General features: G+C 35.4%; 1 protein-coding gene across 1 annotated transcript in view; it reads right to left on the bottom strand.

Annotated features, from left to right (window-relative positions):
- CPNE8 (copine 8) overlaps positions 1–20,408 on the bottom strand; it is a 207,026-nt gene that overhangs the window by 120,511 nt on the left and 66,107 nt on the right. Inside the window, exon 6 of the mRNA XM_063074742.1 lies at positions 16,747–16,823. Coding sequence (XP_062930812.1) covers positions 16,747–16,823 — 77 coding nt within the window. The remainder of the gene's footprint in view (positions 1–16,746; positions 16,824–20,408) is intronic.

The following is a 20,408-nucleotide window of genomic DNA, read 5'->3' as shown; positions in this document are numbered from 1 at the left end:
AACTCCTCCTTGATTTTGTTAAGACAACTGAACAGATATGATGGTGATGGGAGAGGGGGAGAGGGAGGGAGGAAAAGGAGGAATTGATAAAGGGACACAAAAATCAACTATATTGTATATTGATAAATTAAAATTTAATAAAGAAATATAAAAAAATAATAATTATAGCAGACTCGGATATGTACTCCGCTTAGGATATCACAAGGCTGAAATCAAAGTGTCAAATGGTCTGCATGCTCATCTAGAAGACCTGAAAAAGAATTAACTTCCAAGCTCATCCACATTGTTGGCAAAATTCACTTCCTTCTTATGCTTTTGATGCGGCTCCCCACATCTTTAAGCCAGAAAAGGCAGGTCAAGTCCTTCTCGTGCTTTGAATGTCTGTGATTTCCCCATCTGCTGCATATTTCTGACTTCCTCTTCTGATATTCTCTTCTGCCTTGAAGGGCTCATGTGATTACATTGAACGTACCAAGATAATTCATGATTAAATCCCCACCTTGAGCTCAATTGATCAGTAATCTTAATTATATCTGCAAAGTTTCTTGTCATGTAAAGTAGCATAACCATAAATGTGACAGTACACAGCAAAGGTCATGGGGGTCAAAATTCTCCCTTCTATACCACACATAATCCTATAACCCCAGAATTACATTCCTAGGCATATAATGAGAATACAGAAGTTATATGTAGCATTGCTTATTAAAAAAAAAACTAAAAGGTATAAAAATATCCACCAACTTAATATTAAGTAAATCAATGAAAAAAAACAATGAAAAAAAGAATAAACTCTAGCAAAACTGCAAAAAAGCCCATTGACTATATATTAGATAAATGTATTTGTAAGTTATAAAATTCATATATCGATTAAAAAAGTAATAAACCGCAGCTTCAACACATCACGTGGATGGTTCTCACAAGCTATTGTGAGCAAAAAATCAAGCCCCACAGTAGTGTGTTGGTCTTGCAGAGGGAGAGAACATTCCTTGGGCTACAAACTGGAGTGGGGGAGGGGGAGGGACAGAGGAAGGGAGGTTGGGGATAATTGGGTGGGAGACACAGGGTACAAAAGCAATTTGTGGTAATGGGTATGCTGCCAGTATGAATCTGGCCTCACATCATGGGCATGAGGGATGACAATCAGCTTTGTATCTCATGAATATTCATAATAAATAAATTAAAAAGAAATCAACCTACATACTTACAGCCAGATGGTTTTCAACAAAGGCACCAAGAACATACATTGGGGAAAGGACAGCCTCTTCAATAAATGGTGTTGGGCAACTGGACATCCATATATAGAATAAAACTAGACCTGTACTTTTCACCATATACCAAAATCAACTCAAAAAGCATTAAAGACTTAATATAAGACCTGAAACTATAAAACTCCTAGAAGAAAACATAGGGGAAACACTTCAGGAAGCAGAAGTGGGAGAAGACTTTAAGAATAAAACCTTAAAAGCACAGTCAGCAAAAGAAAAAATAAATGCGATTATAAAAAACTAAAATGCTTCTGCACAGCAAAGGAAATGATCAACAGAGACAGCCTACAGAATGTAGAGAATATTTGCAAACTATACATCCACCAAGGGATTAATATCCAGAGTATACAAGGAACTCGAACAATTTAACAGTAAAAATAATAATAATAATCTTATCTAAAAATGGGCAAAAGAGTTATATAAACATTTCTCAAAGGAAGACATACTAATGGCCAACAGGTATATAAAAAAACGTTGAATATCACTAATCGACAGGGTAATGTAAATCAAACCACACTGAGATGTCATCTCACCCTAGTTAGACTGGCTATTATCAAAAAGAGAATAACAAATGCTGTTGAGGATGTGGACAAAGGGGCACCCTACTACACTGTTGGTGGGACTATAAATTGGTGCAGCCATTGTGGAAAACAGTATGGAGTTTTCTCAAACATCTACAGATAGACCTGCCATATGAACCAGCAATCTAACCACAGGGTATAAACCCAAATGAATGGAAATCATCATTTCAGAGGGATATCTGCACTCCCATATTTATCCCAGCTAGTTTACAATAGCCATGATATGGAATCAACCTAAATGTCCCTGAAGGGATGAATGGAAAAAGAAAAGGTGGTGTATATACACAATGGAGCACCACTCTGTCATAAAAAGAATGAAATTTTGCCATTTGCAGACACATAGAGGAGCTTGGGAAGAATTATGTTAAGTGAAATAAGCCGGGCACAGAGAGTGAAATACCACATGTCCTCACTCATAAGTGAGGACTAAAAAAGTAAATGAATAACAAAGAAAGAAAAGGAAGGAAAGAAAGAAGGTTACTAAAGGTTACTAAAGGTAGGAAAGAGAGAGGGGGGAGGGGGTTATCAAGAAATTGGTTAAGGGTCACAAAGAATGATTATGTTTTATAATGATGACTACACTAATTATCCAGATTTTATCATCACATTTTGTACACAGATACAGATTTTCAATTCTGTACAGCACAAATATGTACAACTAATTATGTTTCAATAAAAATAAATAAATAAAAAATAAAAATAAATACGTCTTGGAAATACTAAAAAAGAAAAAAAAAATAGGTCATTCTTGGGCATGTGCAGGAGGGTGAGAAGGCTATCCAGGCATCCTGGAGGAAAACTAGGTTCATGGAAATGAAAAACGAGGAGACTCAAGCAACAAATGAGCAAGAGCACCAAAAGCCACAGAGATGCCAAATAAAATGAGAACTACAAGCAGCAGGTGCGTACGACACAGAGGAGGTCACTGGCCACAAGTAAGCCATCTCGGTGGCATCGTAAAGAATGAGTTAAAAAGGGAGTAGTAGTGGAAAAGCTGTACAAGAAGAGTCTTTGAAGATTATTTGACAGATGGGAAAAATGGAGGAAGAGCTGTAGCATAAGGTAGAAGCAGAGTGTGTGTCTGGGGGGTGGGGGGAAGAAGTCAAAGATAAGGCAAGGTCCCTACTGAGCTGTGGAGTGAAATCTCAAGTTCAGATGGATGCAAGTGCTTAGGTGAAGAAGGGAAATATGTGCTCAACTCAGCCAGGAGGGGAGAAGGTAAAATAAATCTCATCTGCAGTGAGACAAAGAACTGAAGGAAGTTTAAGGGGCCAGATGAGATTTTTTTAAAAAACCAGTTCTGCTCCTGACTTCCTTCCTCTCTTGATTTAGGGCGACATTTTACTTACCTAAGCCTCACTCACCTCATCTGGAACATATAACTAATGATCTGTGTTTCGCTTGGTTGAGGAAAGATTGAATGATATATGAAAATCTCTTGGCACAGCCTGATAGATGTTAAACAACAAATACAGCAAGTAATATCTATTATGGTATTATTTCTCTAGAGTAAAAGGTGAGGTTGTAAAAGTAAACGGCTAGGAGTGAAGGAGGAAAGTAAAGGGTGTGTGATGGAAGGCTTGAAGAAGGTCATTTATAACCTTTTAGAAAAGTTACTGAGTACAAAGGAAAATGTGCTCCTGAGGGTCACAGTGCACTGAAGGTGGAGCTGTGGTTGGAGACCAGGAATCCAGTGGTAGCACTGCCCGTTTGGTTCTGTGCTGTGACCCTGCAGTGCTCAGACCACATGGCTGTAGAAGCACAGAAGGTAAATAGCTGGGATTGATGATATCATAGCAGGATTGGGCCATGGGTGAAAGAATATCAAAGATGTGACAATAAATGAAATGAAATGCTTGACCATGGCATCTAAACTAGAAGGAAATTAACAGCAGGGGAGTAATGAATCATAGGCGCTGTGGGTCTCATGTGGTTAAAGAGAGAAAGTAAATTCAAAATTGTTGGCAAACTAGAATTGTTTCAATGGGGTCAATATTGAATATCATTTAGCCATAAATATCAAAAGAACATTGTTATACTAAGAATAATCAAAATCATGTAAATAGCCCAATAATTGAAAAATATAACACTAACACTGAAGTGAAAAAAAACTTACTTTTAGTATATTAGTTTTCTCTTAAGATCTAATTACATGAAGAAATTATGTCATTTTCAAAGGCAAAAATAAAAGATCTGTGCAAGCAGTTTTTCAAACTAACAATTCATTTAATTTAAATCTGATGCATTTATCTTTCTATGCAACGTGTTTTATCTTGAAATTAACAAAATGTCATTTCTAAAATTTTAGTAAATCAGTTATCATAAAACAAAACATACTATGTTCACTGTTAAATATATCACATGCCAGAAAACTGAAATTGCAATTTTTGTTTGAAATTTGAAATGCTATGCTCATCAAGAAATACATCTGTTACCGTGTAATTTTTAACATTGTAATTAAATTAAATGTGGTCTCATTTTATATTTAGAATGTAAATGTTGACATTAAAAGGAAAGCAAGATGTTTACTATCATGGTACATAATCACAAGGAATATAATGATTTGATACATAGTTTTTCAATAACAAAAACAAAGTAAACTGCTCATAATTTCTGGAGATTGAGATTTTCTTTGAAAGTAATTATTGAATAGAATAGCCTGATTCTAGCCATTAAATACCACATTTGTCAAAAATGTTTCAAGAAATTACTATACTATACTTTAAGATAGATCTATATATCTACAAAAATATTAAGTTGCTAATATTGCTAAACTATACTTTGCATATGTAATATAGTAAGGCACATATGTAGCAAGGATATCATAATCTAAAAATTCTGTTCCAAGTCCTGGGAAACAAGAGCCAAGTGATAACGTGCAGGAGAGACTTTAAAAATATGTATCCAAAAAAAAAGGAAACATGTAAATGTGACTATTGTTTTAGAAAATTCATTTCAATAAACACTGATTGAATTCTTACTATTTATAAGGAACAACAGGTCTCTGCAATACAGGGGATATATATAATGCTTTCTTCTTAAGTGTTTTCGCAATTGTTATATAAAGAAAGGAACAGGGGGTGGGGAGCCTGGTGACTGAATTTCAGAAGGTTGTTCAGGTGCTTTGCTCAGGCATGCTGAGGACCCCACATGCATCGTTGTTCACAGAAGAATTAATAAGAACAGAGCTGGAACAACTACTGCAGATTTTGTGTTTGGTTGATTTTTATTTACTTATTTATTTTTTTTAAGTAGGTGTGCTTAAGTAAGAACAATAGAGAATTTAAAACAAACAAAAACAGCATGAAAGGAAGGGGAGAAAGAACCTTCATTATAATGCTGGAAGAAGCTAACAGTTCACAGTTAGCTAAAAATGATATGTTTATTTAAAAAACAATTGAATACATTTATGCAAATGACTAAAAATTTGCATTGGAATGTAGTTGTATTTGGATATATGTTTACTAAACTGCTCTCCATGTTTAGAGACTATCATCAGAGTAAACTCTATCTGAGAAAGAGTTGAGATCCAATTGAACTATCTCCATGATTACTAGAAGGGTCCAGTCACTATTGTTATCATAGCAGACAGTGAGCTGCAAAGATTTTTGAGCTTTTTCAGTTACTGGAATTTACTTTCAGGGCAGCCTAATGCACTTTGAGTTTACCTGTACCGAAAATGGTGCCATAGCTCAATCAAGACCACATGTTTTAAAAAAACTTTTTAAATAAAGTAAATAAATAAGTACACTAACAGTATATCTAATCTCTCCCCTTCCCATCCTCCAAGGAATATGTGAGCCATTCAGTCAGTAACTTTGAAAGATAAAAAGCCCCAGAAAGCTCAGTTTCATTAGAGATGAAGGCAAGTCATCCTGTATTACCAAATGGAAAAAATGACCAGGAAGAAAGAAAACATTCTACAATTTTCTTGTCACCACATTGTGAATTCAAAATAATGATTCTCCAGATCAGGGAAAAAAACCTTGACATACTTATTTAATTCTTTCCAAAACCAGATATGGATTTATTTATTTAAATCCTTCCAATAGTCCTCCTCTGTTTAGACTGTGTCGTCTCTGTGCTGGTAAACAGTTGAGCACTGTTTACCCCAGAAAAAGGCGGGACCCATATGGGACTGTGCAGGAGGAAGAGTTGTGTGGGGAAGAGACAATGGGAGGGCACCTCATCATTGAAATTATCTAAGCCAGCACGGGTATCCCTTGGAAACACTTCTCACCATCGAGAGATATTCTTGACTTCTCAGTAAATACTTTTGTATTACTAAAATGAAATAAAATTTTTACATTGCTTTCAAAGCTATACAGAAATATATTCATTTGTTGAAGGGAATATAATGCTGTGGTTATGCATGAGGGTTGGGAAGCCAAATAACTTCTATTTGAATGAATAGGAATAATAAGGACACATACCTAGCTCATTACAGTGCTATGAGGGTAAAAGAAGTTAATATGTGTGAAGTAGGTCGAATAACAACTGACATAAGAACTCAATCAAGTTAGCCATTAACATTATTTAAAAAAAAAAAAAAAAAAAAAACAATTCATGGCTCCCTTTCACTTGCTTTGGTGACTAAGAACCAATTGAGTGTAAGTACAAGGACAGAGACAATCCCCAAATGTTTCTTCCAAATATTTGTTTCCTCAGTGAGTTAGAGCTCAGGCCAAATTAAGAATAATGTTTATGTTCCAAGGTTAGCCCATAAAAGTCTTTGTTCACCTATTAGTTTGCTTATCTATAGAATTAAAATTCCTAGACCATATTTTCAATCCTAGAATCATCAAATTATGCCACAAGAAGGGAGCAATGAATTTCATTGTAGAGAAAACTTTAGTTTCTCTGAAAGATTTTATACCAATGTGATTTCTTCTGTTTTATTTTATTTTTTAATTGTACACATTTATGTTGTATGAAGTAATATTTTGATACATGTTTATATTGTATGATGATCAAATCAGGCTAATTAGCATATCCATCCCCACAAATGTTTACCATTTTTTCATGATAAGAGCATTTGAACTCCTTTCTTCTAGCCATTTGAAAATATACAATAAACTATTGTTAATTATAGACACCTAGAACCGTCATAGAATACTAGAACTTATTCTTCCTGTCTAGCTGCAGCTCTGTATCTGTTGACCAACCTCGCCTAATATTCCCCCCCACCACCACGCTTCCCAGCCTCTAGTATCCACAAGTTTACTCTCTACTTCCATGTGCTCACCTAGTTTAGCTCCCACATACGAATGAGAATAAAGACTTCTCAAAAACTTACAGTAAGCTACCATATGATCAAGCAATCCCACTACTGGGAGTTTATCCAAAGAAAAGGAAATCAGTACACCAAAGAGATACCTGCATCCCCATGTTTACCGCAGCACTATTCATAATAGCCAAGAGATGGAATAGCCATGTCCATCAGTAGATGAATAGATTAAGAAATGTGGCATATACACACAATGGAATACAACTCAGCCATAAAAAGAAGAGAATAAAATCTTGTCATTTGCAATTACATGAATGAGCCTGGAAGACATTACATTAAGTGAAATATAGCCAAGATATGGAATAGCCAAGATATGGAATAGCCATGTCCATCAGTAGATGAATAGATTAAGAAATGTGGTATATACACACAATGGAATACAACTCAGCCATAAAAAGAAGAGAATAAAATCTTGTCATTTGCAATTACATGAATGAGCCTGGAAGACATTACATTAAGTGAAATTAAACATTGTCTATACAATGGAAAACTGCTTAGAAACTCATCTAATGTTAAAACTAATTGAAACTAGAAATGTTTATTCAGTCTATAAAGATAGACACAATTTAATTTAGAACCCCTCCTCCAAAATGACATAGATCATGTCTTATTCGTTTCCTTCAGTTATGATGGAAACCCACTGAGGTTAGGCAAATACAAATAAAAACATCTTGCAAATGTTTACCCTCTAGGTGAATACTGGCATATACAACACAAGGATGAAATGGCACATCTACTCCCTCAGCTTATTGATCACTTGTGGAAAGCCCAGAAATGGATAATCTTCACTTTGACAGAATACATCCTTGTTACATCCAGTTACCCAGGCAAGAAATCTGAGGTTCGTCCTTGAAATCTTCAACCCAGACTATCAACTTATTACCAATCCTGGTGAAATCAACCTTCAAAATATATTTATTTTTAATCTGCCCATTTTTTCTCATTTTCCTAGTCCCAACTACTGTCTTTCTATTAACAACACACCACCATTCTCCACACAGAAGTGAATGAACCTCTTTGAACAAAAATAATGAATTTTCCCACTGCATTTATGATAAAACTCAAAATAATAAAAATGGCCTAATTATTCTGCTCTAAATTAATACTCCAGTTGCCACAGAGATTATATCAATATGTAATTATACTTATTTTTGTGATTATTCATTTAGTGAATAAATGGCAAATTTATTTTCCTCATTGTATTCTCAATACCTAACAGTTTCTGATCTATAATAGATTTTGAATGAAGATTTGTTGGATAAATTATTTTTTTTAAATCCTTATGGCCTCCATTACAATTAGATTCGGTCTACCTGACAGATAAGTAAATAAATCTAGTCAGTAAATTATTTGCTTTATATAGTAAGTATTGTCATACAATGATTTTTTTCCCTTTGCTTTTCTTTTTTAAACTGGGGTGCCTAAAGGAATTACTTGTACACATGCCTCATAAGAACAAGGGAAATGTCACACCAGTTCTGAACGAGTAACCAGTCATTCTGGGTATGTCTCTGATGATGACACTAAAGGCTATTTTGAGAAAAGTGAATTCATTTTACCCATATCTCTCATGATTGCCCATATCCTTTACAAGCTTTTCTATCCAGAAGAGCTCTTCATCTATATGACTTTAGTTGTAACTACTAAAATTTCTGAATAGAGAAGAGAATCATGGGAATTTGCAGTTACACACAATCTACTTATTTGGGGTAAGCAATTACATCCCTGGAGATCCTTCCAGAAAATGAGCTCTGATTCAAAAATAAATATAAGAAAGAGGTTCAGCTGATCATTTTTTGAACTTCCAGTATATGTAAGACTCACAAGCTTGTGCATAATACAAGGGGTCTTCAAAAAGTTCATGGAAAATGCATATTACAAAAAAAATTATGCACGGATTGCAAAGCTTTTTTACACCAAAATAAACTCGTACCAACTTATTATAATCTGTTTGAACAGGATCTAGTTTGAGGTGCTAAGAAGGATAAGATTTGTTCACACACCCCCAACATGAGCAACCAGCCCAGCGACAACTACAGAGCTGCTGCGGGAAGTGCCCCAAGCTCTCCTGAGCCAGGGCAGTGGGGCAGGGGGCAGGTCAAGGGTCTCAGCCACGCCCCCCTGACATACCTACAACCAGCCCAGCAATGATCTCCAAGTTGCAGCAAGAAAGGCCCTGCATTCCCAAGCTGGGGTGGTGGGAGGTGAGGGCTTTTGCCACACTCCCCTGACATCTGTACCCAGCCCAGCAATGACCAAGCCACTACTGGAAGCCCACTGTGGGAATGTGGGGGTGTCATAGACTTCAATCCTGCCCTTCCTCCTTCATCCTTCTTCCATCATATTTCCTTCCTCTTTCACCTCTCCCCCTCTCTCCCAACTGCTCTACAACAACATCATAGAAGGTTAAAAAAAAATAATATTAATAAAATAAAATAAAAACAGGATATCAACTTGAAAAGATCCCCTATCTGAAAAGCATGAATTCTGCTACAATTGAAGTAAGAACAAACATTAAATTTATGATTAAGCTTGGGTAGAAGAATGGCGAAATCACTGGTCTGGTCAAAGCAAAAGCATACCAGTCAAGAGCAAAGGTCATGGCAACAGTTTGGGGATGCTAAAGGCATTTTGCTTGTTGACTTTCTGGAGGGTCAAAGAATGATCACATCTGCTTATTATGAGAATGTTTGAGAATATTGGCCAAAGCTTCATCACAAAAACACCCAGGAAATCTTCACCAGAGAGTCCTTACCATGACAGTGCTCCCACTCATTCCTTTCTTCAAACAGGAGCAATTTTGTGAGAGTTTTGATAACAAAATAATCAGGCAACCACCTTATAGTCCTGATTTGGCTTCTTCTGACTTCTTTTTGGTTCCTAATCTTAAAAAATCTTTAAAGGGCATCCATTTTTCTTCAGTTAATAATGTAAGAAAGACTGCATTAATATGAGAATTTAACCTCAGGATCCTCAGTTTTTAATGGATGAACTAAATGTCTGATGTCATTGTTTACAAAAGTATTTGGAACTTGATGAAGATCATTTTGAGAAATAAAGTTTATATTTTAAAATTTTATCTTTTATTTCCATTTTTTCCACAAACTTTTTGAAGTCCCTTGGTACATAAGAAAACATCCTAAAATTCCCTCTACACTTGGCCTTTACAGAATATGCAATTTTTTCAGATAGACTCTCCCAGAGGTAGATAAATTCTTTACTCTAGGTTGATGAAGCATCTAACATGTCTCTGAAATGCAATCAAAGGTTTAATTTTTAATGTGTTGAATCAAATGAAAGTTACTAACATATATACTCATCTGTGTGATATTTGCAAATGAGAAAATATAAGTAATTCTTAAACAACATTCAATTTTTTGATAATTATTTTTGACAATTACAAATGAGCAATGGTCCAATGCTCTAGAAATTTAGGATATATCCAACAAAATAATAAAATTATCTTATAAAACCCAAACTAATGAAAAACAGAAACCTAACTCAATTCCTCAATTTGATTGTTCAGCTACATACATGAGATTAGACAAAATAGTTTTTAGTATTTATATCTGAATAATACTTAACAATTTACATACATATAATCAAGTTTGGTTTAACATTGTCCTTCCCTTGAGATTGCTGAATTCCTAGCTAAACACTTTCCTAAGGAAAATAAAGACAGCCAGAAAGACAGAGGAAGGGAAGGAGGGAAGGAAGGAAAGGAGGGAAGGAGGGAGGGAGGAAAGAAAGAGGGAAGGACAAAGGAAAAAGCAGATTATTAGTTGACTTGATTTAAGAGTTCTTTCCTAACAGATATCGGCTATTTTCATAAAAACAATATTAATAATAGCTGCCATTTGAGTGTTTATTAAATTTCAATGTTCTTCATGACAAACGTATTACATAAAGTATTGCTATTTTTTATGACAGTGCTCTTAAAAATGTACTATTCGGGTATTACTCAGATTTTTTAGATGAGAAAACTGGGGTTTAGGAATTTAAAGCAATTGGCTCAAATAACACACCTGCTCAATTGTGAAACCCAGGTTTGACAGCCCCTTAAGCCTATGTACTTTCAAATCCATTCCAGTGGCTACTTATCTATCTCTAGACCAAATTCTTCATGTTACAAATGTGACCCACAGGTGTAAAAATGTAAGATAGATGTAAAAATGTTGTAACATTGCATATAGCAAGCTAGTAGCAAAGTTGGGACTAAAAGCATCATCTTCTGATTCCAGCCAAATATTCTTCCTATAAAAGTAAATTAGAGAGTATAACAATATCAATCTAATTTGCAAGGAAGTTAATAAAGTAGAAATGAATTTGAGGGCCAAAATTTCCCCCAAAGTTGACTATATTTTCACATGCAAAATGTTGCACAGTAAAGATATGCCCTGTTTTATTGTAAGTTTGTTTCTCACCTTCAAGTCTCCATCTTCCTATCCTTCTTGCCCCTCCTCTTCCTTCTCACACTACATTTGGTCCCAGCATTCATTCACAGTCATGACCCAGCTTTCAGGGTAAGTCCACAGTTGAGTAAGATCTCTAAGCCAACCCTTTAATCTTTAAGCCGGCCTGAAGTCCACTCAATTCATATTTTTCTTCAATTCATATTTTGGTCTTTTGCCTTATTCCTAAGCTTCTTTTCTGCTTTGTTTCTCTCCCTACATTTCCCTTATTGAGTTTTAGAACTCATCTGTCTCTGTTCTTGAACCCTATGTCACAGTTGGGATTCCCATGACCATCTGACAATTGCCAGCTGATCTTCTAATTATCACCTGCTTCAAGTCCTGTCCCTGTATACTTATAATCTGTCTTGGACCCCTCCCTTTATCCTCCACCCACTAAGGACTGCCTAGATCACAAACTGCTATTGTCTACAAAGAACATAGCCTTTTCCCTCCTGCACCTTCTTTACCCCAAACAGCTGCTACAGTTACCCCTGGGGCTTCTGCTCCACCCCAGAGAAAGAATCTACTTTCTAATCACAACCAGTCCCTGCCTTCTTGCCTTTCCTTTTATACAGAACCAGTCATTCCTGACTGGTAGTAACAGGAACAAACAGGTCTATTACTTGATGAATATAATAAATGTTTTCCTCCCAGAGGAGGGTGGCAATCTTTCTTAAACTGGTGCTGATTCTAGCAGTTTGGAAGGCTTTGCTGAATCCATCACTGAGATCCCTAAAGATAGAAGTAAGACTCTCTGACAGCATCACACAGAAAATTGGATACAATCTCACAGCATGAGAAAACACACTGCTGAGTGGATATAATGCTAAATAATAATGGGACAATCTAAAGACAGGAGCCAATGAGTCACAGGAAGGCACAGAAAATGTTGCAGACAAATTAAGTAGCACAAGACTCATTTTTGGAGGGTTCAGGGAAAAGACCAAAAGTGTAGGATGGAATTAAGTTATGGGAAATATGTTTGTTTAAAGCATAAATCGAATAGCCCTAGTTTGTCTCCTTCAAATCCACAAATTTTATAGTTACCATAAACTTAAAAAGACTGACTGTGAGAAGATACTATAATACAATTGCAATTAAAAAGCTAGAAGAAATTAAACTATTTAAAATAATTTAAACTAGGCCATTTAAAGGAAAGAAAACGAGCATATTTTGAATAACTTAGAATTTAAATAGGAAACTAATTGGAAAACAAATCTCTAATCTAAAAAAAATTAGTAAATAAGAGCTAAATCACTTGACTAATGCTATTTAAGATAAATAACATTTGGGACACAGGAAGATGTTTTTAAATTTATGATGAGTCAATTTTGTTAATTGTGGGTGGGTTATCCTTCTCAGGAGGTGTCCTGTGCTGCAACTCAGAAGCCTAAACCCATTCGAATAGGAAAAATCATCACCTAACTCCTTAACAAGATTGCAGACACTAATGGCTACAGCAGAAGAGTATGCAAATTCTGTTTCCATCTCCAGCCATGGGGAACAGACCAGGAAAGACAGTAGGATGTTTAGCAACTGTCCTACAATGTTATCTTTAACGAGATAGCTAAGGCTGGCCTGGGTTCACACAGTGGGGTGAGAGTAGGGAGGAGCTGTGAGAGGCAGTGGGAACCACAAAGAATAGATGTAGGATCTATTTCTGAAATGTCTATTATATTAGTCTGTTTCTGTTGCTTATAACAAAATACTTGGAACTGAGTAGTTTGTAAAAAAATGAAATTTATTGCTTGCAGTTTCAGACGCTGGGAAGTCCAAAGTCCAGGGAACACACTTGGCAGAGCAGAGAGAGCAGAGAGAGAAAGACAGATTTTCCTCTCTCTTCTTTTAAAGCCCTCAGAACCATGCCCCTGACCATTGTTTTTAATACATTCACTATAGCATGATCCTACAATCTAATCATCTCTTCGAGGCTCCACCTTTCAATTATCATTAATAGGTTTTCCCACCCTCTTAACAGTCACACCAGGGGCGAAGTTTCTAATACGTAAAACTTGGGGGACACAATTCATGTTTCAGTGAGTTTGGGAGGACATAATTCAATCCACTACACCTATTATTTCCCTGGTGTGAGTTTCTTCACCATTTCTGCATGTTTTCATAAATTCCACTATTTTATATATTATGTGATAAAACGGAGTCTTTAGAAGTTGTGTTTACCACCAAGCTTCCTGGCAAAGAAGAAAACACTTTCTTACCTTGCATCATCTCCAATATTCTCCCTGGCTCCATCTTTTCTTCCAAAGTCATTCACTCTTCCACTAAAGTATACAACATCATCCAACCTTCCCATCTTTCCCCACCATTTGCCCATTAGATTAATTCAGGAAAAAATAAAGTACATGACAAAAGATGTCACGGAGCAGGAGTTAATAAGGATGAGTGTGGAATCTAAAAAATCTAGGGAGTGGACCAGCTGCTTTGAAGGGCTACACCGACATTATGGACAGATAAAGCTTCCGTGCAAACAGTATTTTACCCAATCCCTCTGTGCTTTGTCAAACAAAAGGTATGAATGGTTTTGATTGCTTTTCATTCGAGGTTGAGGTTAAGGAGTGAACTATTATGTGCATAGAAGCTGCGTCTTCTCTCAAAGCTCTTGAACTTCATGCTTAGCCCAGTGGAGCTTGTTCTTCAATCCACATGTTCTTCCTCCAGACACATGCCTCACTCACAGCTAGAGTTTTTCATAAATGCCAATCTTTTCTCAAGCTAGAGGATGGGTGACTATTAATGTTTTTCCAGTCCAGTGTTCATCTAAGTTGGAGCAACTTCTCAGGTGACAGTATATATCACTGGATGCTTTAATTAAGGAAGCCAAATATCCTTCCACTAACAAACTAAGCATATTCAATTCTACTCTCCTATTTTTGATTAATTTGTCCTCTTTCATTTCTCTCCTCTGCTCTGTTTGTCTCAAGTATCTAATTTAATTTCCTCATGTAATAAACCATGATTCTACAATTCCTATAATTTTGCTTCTTAGCTTCTTTCTTTTATAGCCAAGCTCTTTGCTACACTCAAGCTCTGTATTTCATTACCCACTTGCTACTAACACTTGTCTTGCTAAGCTTTCTTGGAAAAATCTAAAAATCTCCCACTGCTCAAACAATAAGCCCACCTTTAAATCCTTTCCTATATGTTTATTTGCTTGAGAAGGGTGTCCAATAAGGTCAAAGGCTGAAGAAAAAATTAATTACATATATTTAGAAAATTAAATGATAAAAAATCATCATCTTTAATAAAGTTGGATAAATTTCAAAATGCCCTATAGATGAAGCATAGCATGTAATTGTGATAAATCTATACTGTATAAACAGGTCTCCAAGGATTTGACTCATTATGCTATCCCATCCTCAGCAAGAGCTAAGAAAAATCTGTAGAGCATGTCATTCCTTCTGATTACGTGAAACAATCACGACTCAACCATCCCATCAGCAAATTCCCCTAACATTTGCGTGTTCTACCAGTCTTTAACCTAGGTATCTTCACCTCTTAGCATGAACTTGTTTCTGCTAGTCTTGTCCAGTAGGAATTGCTGAATCAGCTGAACAAAGATGACATTTTATATTATGTTCTATTTATCGCATACCTCAACCAGCGTAGTAATATCAAAGTGTTAACATGCTTCAAGACTAATGTAAATATGATTTTCCACTAAGAAAAATTATTTGTAACTTAATGGTTTTCTGAAATTACAGTTATGATTTCCTTTTATGGAGAAAATAACACCAGATAAAAATTTCCAGTAAAATGACCAATTTAAAAATACAAGTGCCAGTTCAAAAAACTCTTTATTCTGGTGCTCTGAAATAGAAGTTCCATATTTTAATTGCTTTTGTTTTCTATTGAAAAATGTTAAAGTCATCTTCAAGGTGGCATTTTATATATTACTGATTCTTTTTTCAGCAAAAATCAAAAGGTAGAGTTAGGGATCTTCCAAGAATCCTTAAGGGCCTAAATCATTAGAGTACAAAATGCAGTAAGAATTAAATGCACTTAATAAAATATTTGCATTCGCTTTACAGATAATTTCTTACTTACTTATTAAAATGAACATAAATATATTATAGTAATAAGATTCCAAGTCTTATGATTATGTGAAAACAAATAATAAATGAAAAGAATATTTAAAAGGTAGTTGATATGTGAAAGTTTTCAAACTGACATTAAGTAATTTTCTATGAAAACCAAATTAAATAAAAGAATTAAAATTCATAGACTTCTTATTAGCCTGAGAAGTTCCTGCATAGCACTGAACACACTAAGTACAAAGTTCCATTTTATACAAGGAATATGAGAATGAAGCCTGAGCCATTTCAAGTGTTTGATGTAAGAGATCAACACATTTATGGAGTTTTGACATATTTATTTTGTGGATTTGAGATTCTTAAAATATTGGTTGAAGATATAGACTTCAAAATTCCCAAACCCTTTGACATTGTGGTTAGCTCTAAAATTGCCACACTATTCTTTCTAGATCTTCTGGTTTTTATAAACAGTTAAGTGCATCCAAATAATCAGGATTAGGAGGGAAAAGAAGGAGGAAACTGAGAAAAACAATATAGACAATTTCTAGAATGTGTTTTCTACCTTATTTGGAACTAGAGAAAATAGGACCATCCCATGCAATTAACCCCCAAATTAAACATAATCCCAGTCAGTGAAGGTGAAGATGAAGACATAATTCTTAGTGATTGCCTTTTCTCAATGTTTACACTTAAACTGCTTTCTCTACAGATCAATTTTGTAATAAAAATTATTATTAAAATCTTAGTCACCAAAAATGCATTATTAAAAACATGGTATAAAGTGGGACCACAAACAGTCCCTTATTCAAAGGAGTAAATCTCTTCTTTAAAAAGTACTCCAACAATTAATAGTACAGCTAAAAGGAAAACAACACATTTTCCTATTAAATATGCTCTGTTCATTTTATGAACATTTTTAGCATGGAATATGACAGCTGAAATAGAAACTATTTGTTACAAATTTATCTAAATTATTTGTTGGGGGAAAAAAAACTCAGACAAGATTTTAAAACCCACTTTTGGTCTATAACCATGTACTCATGAATTCCGAAATGCCAAAATATAAGCTAAAGAATTAACATTTCATGGTCTGAATTAAAAAATACTTACAGTATTGGCTTTTCCAGACGACTTCCCTGTGAACCAACAATCTCCCCCAGTGTACAAAACACTTGTCCCAGAAAGTCCTGAAATAGATAAAAGGATTAAAACTCATAAGTTCCCAAACTATCTTCACAGTATATATTTTGTATATACCATTTGCATTGTTTTCACTGCTGAAACATTGAATTTTCTAACTTCCAATAATAAATAAAATAAGTGTTCATAATATTAATTAATTCATAATATTAATAAAATATGCATTGATTTAAGCATGTGACTGTCCCAAAAGTTTGCATAGCATTTTGTGCTTTTAGTCACAGATAAGGTTCATAATTTTGAGTTTTCACATGTTGCATTTCTTTTCTTGTTTCAACTAAAAATAAAATGGAAAAAGTTTTAAGTTTTGAATGCACAATTGGCTTGACTTCAGATGTCTCTGAAACAACTAAACTGTTGGCTGAGGAGACAAATTGAGAAAGCGCACAGCAGAGGTGGCTAATGATCCCAATAATACTCAAAGAAAGGTTGTGTGATGTCATAGCCAAAACTGGGGTCCAGAGCCACACTGCCAGGCATCTATTCCAGTATCACCATGTACTACTTGTGCATATGGGCAATTAATTAAGCACTTGAGTTTCTTCCTCTCTAACACGTATTAGTACCCCCTCATAGAGTTGTTTTGAGGATTCAATGAGTTATTGCATGAGTTAATATTAGCATATAGGAAGTGCCTAAAAATGGACGAAGTAAAATACATTATAATGTTCATTAACATAAAACTAGCTGATTTTTGTTTTCAAGACTCAGAATAGCCCTGCAAAATGAGAGGTCTGCTACTAACACTGTATTTCATGTATAAAAAAACTAATAGTCTAGAAGGTTGATTTTTCTGTGTTTTCAGCAGTCATTAAATAACAGAGCCAGGACCCACACAGATGTCCTGATTCTGGATGGATATGCCACCTAAGATTTTAAATACCATAAATACAATGACACTTCACATGTCAATGAAATAAGGGCTCCAACACTGCCTGGATATGTGGGTGAAGAAAACATGGAGGAATTTCAAGGAGAGACACACACCTTCTAGTTTAGCCTATATTGGATTCAAGGAATTGTCTTGCCGTAACGGAGAAGGTGGGAGATCTCCTTAAATTAATTGTGCAATAGACTGGCCCAAGAGAAGCCTTAAAAAGGATGGACAGAGGACTAACAGCAAACAGCATGTTTTAAGTCTTACTAAATAAAATCAGAGTCAACAAATCTATTTATTAAGGGTACAAGGCATTGTACTTAGTTCAGTGGGATACTGAGAAAGGACTGTTTTCAAATTTTAAAAAAAGGAACTAGTATTGGCCCATTTTACAGATAAGGGAACTGAGGCAGAGAGAAAGTATGTAATTTGCTTAGAGCCACGATGTGGACCCAGTGGTCTAAAGCCAAGGCTTACTCACTTACCCTCTACGCTAAGCCATGCTGCCTGCCTCCCTCTAGTGTAATGAGAGGAGCAAGACCCAGCCACACAAAAGCCTAACAAGCCACAAAAGTAAAAACTGTGTTATTCAGTGGAGAAAAAAAAGAGGAGGTAGGGACTTCTCTATGACCAAGGAAAGAAAAAAGGCCTCTGTAGACTAGGATGGTCAGGTGAACATTTTCCCAAAGGAAGTAAGCCTTGACAGCCAGGTAGAAATCAAATCATGCAGAGAAGAGAATTGAGCATTCTAGGACAGATGAGAATTATGGGCAAGAAAGTAATGAGAAAAGACAGGGGCTCAAGTAAAGTGCAGAGATGGAGACGAGGAGCCAGGACTATGGAGAACCCTCTTGGCCATACAAAAAAGTTGTCTTAGGGTCATCAGAAGCAACCAGAAGCCTTTCAGCAGTGCAGGAGCGTCATTAGAACAGTGTATTACTCAAGTACTGTTTGCAGAATGGACTGAGGAGTGAGGAAAAGAACTGGAAGCCAGATCAGTCGGAAGGCTGTAGCAGTTAACAAGAAAAGTGGCATGATTTGCTGAAAATGTATTTGCAGGTGGTGGGACTTGGGGGCAGTTGGGATAGGGAGAGAGACGAAAAATAACTCTGAATGTGGTATGTGGTGACTGACAGAATGCCATACCCTCATAAAACTGCAAATCATTTTAAATTTGCTTTCACATGCACACATAAAAAACTTAAGGTAAAGCCTTAATAGATTTAAATTAAATGTCCTTATTAATAGCCTGTCTTTACCAATTTCAAAACAGAGTTTACAGATATGTTTATGGGGTTTTAGTAAACCTAAATTTCTCTAAGTCTCATGACAACTAGAAAGAGCTGAATTCTGAAGATTTGGAACGTACCAGCACTCTTCTGAGTCAGCAGCAATAAAAATACATGGAAGAATTTAGAACTCTTTTCTAGGGATGCTATATTAATGGGCAGCTGCAAATACTACACACTAAATGGATTTGGCCAATGGAGTAATAAGTCTCAGTAAAAGCCGTCTGTGCTGTAATTACTAAAGAGAACAAAACAGAAATACTGAGCATGTTCATGTTAAGGTAGAGACATACTAGCAAACGGAAGGGAACACACGATTGTCATCACTGCTGAACAAAAAAGAAATTAAAATAATTAAATCAACAAAATGTATACCAAAAAGTTCTGATGTAAATCTATGCATGTTATCTCTACAGCTATAGCCCATTTTGCCCCCATGTATTTATGGTTTTTGTTTTGTGTCTCTGTGTGTTTGTGTAGTCTCTATTAAACAACACATTTTCTATACAATGTAAAAATCAGTACATAATATTTATCAGATACTCTGTGTTGGAAAGTTCTACCGAATCCATTTTTTTTAGCCATATTAATGGTTCACACTTCCCATGTATTCGACACAATACTAATAATATAATTAGTGTCTCTTAATGGAGATTTTTAGATATTTTGGTTTATCGTTAGATAAAGATTGGAAATAAAAGCTAGTCATAACATGAACTGCTTTATTGCTCCTTACTCTGGTGTTGTGGTCCAATTGATGAGTCATTATAAATGGGTCAAAACAGCATAAATCCAGGCACTTTCCTACAGCTGTAACACACAGACTAAATCTAGCTATGAGTTTCTGACCGCTGAGAAATGCTTCAACTTATTCAATTATTTTAGCTATTGGGTTCTCCCCAAACTGGGCATGAGATCAATAAATATTATTAAAGGAATGATTTATTACTTTACAATCTAAATAACAGACTGATAGAACTTAGATTTGGAATCTATTTAAATGTATAAAAACCATGTTGTTAGTACATAGGATGCATACCAGTACTCTTAAAAAGTATCCAAAATAACCCTCAATTCAATATGCTGGTATTAAAGGTGAAAGACCTAACAGTAAGAGACAAGAACAAAGCAGAGAGTACAGCAACATAAAGCATTACAACAACAATACAAGTTTCACATTGCATAGGTTGTTTGGGGAAAAAAAAAAACCCAATAAACAATTAATCGGGTAATGAGAGGGAGTATGTTTGGATTATGCCCATAACAATCTAAACCTAGATTTATTACTAACATACGGTTCAAAATCCAAGAATGCATTGGTATACTATCAGGTTCTAGCTGATTATTTATGTTTCTTTCCTCTCTATTGTTAATGTTCAGGGAAATGTCTACTTTAACTGTATGCA

Source organism: Cynocephalus volans, chromosome 12 (assembly GCF_027409185.1).
Source record: "Cynocephalus volans isolate mCynVol1 chromosome 12, mCynVol1.pri, whole genome shotgun sequence".
Taxonomy (NCBI): domain Eukaryota; kingdom Metazoa; phylum Chordata; class Mammalia; order Dermoptera; family Cynocephalidae; genus Cynocephalus; species Cynocephalus volans.
The sequence above is the reverse complement of the archived record's forward strand: the minus strand, read 5'-3'. Positions and strand labels throughout refer to the sequence as shown.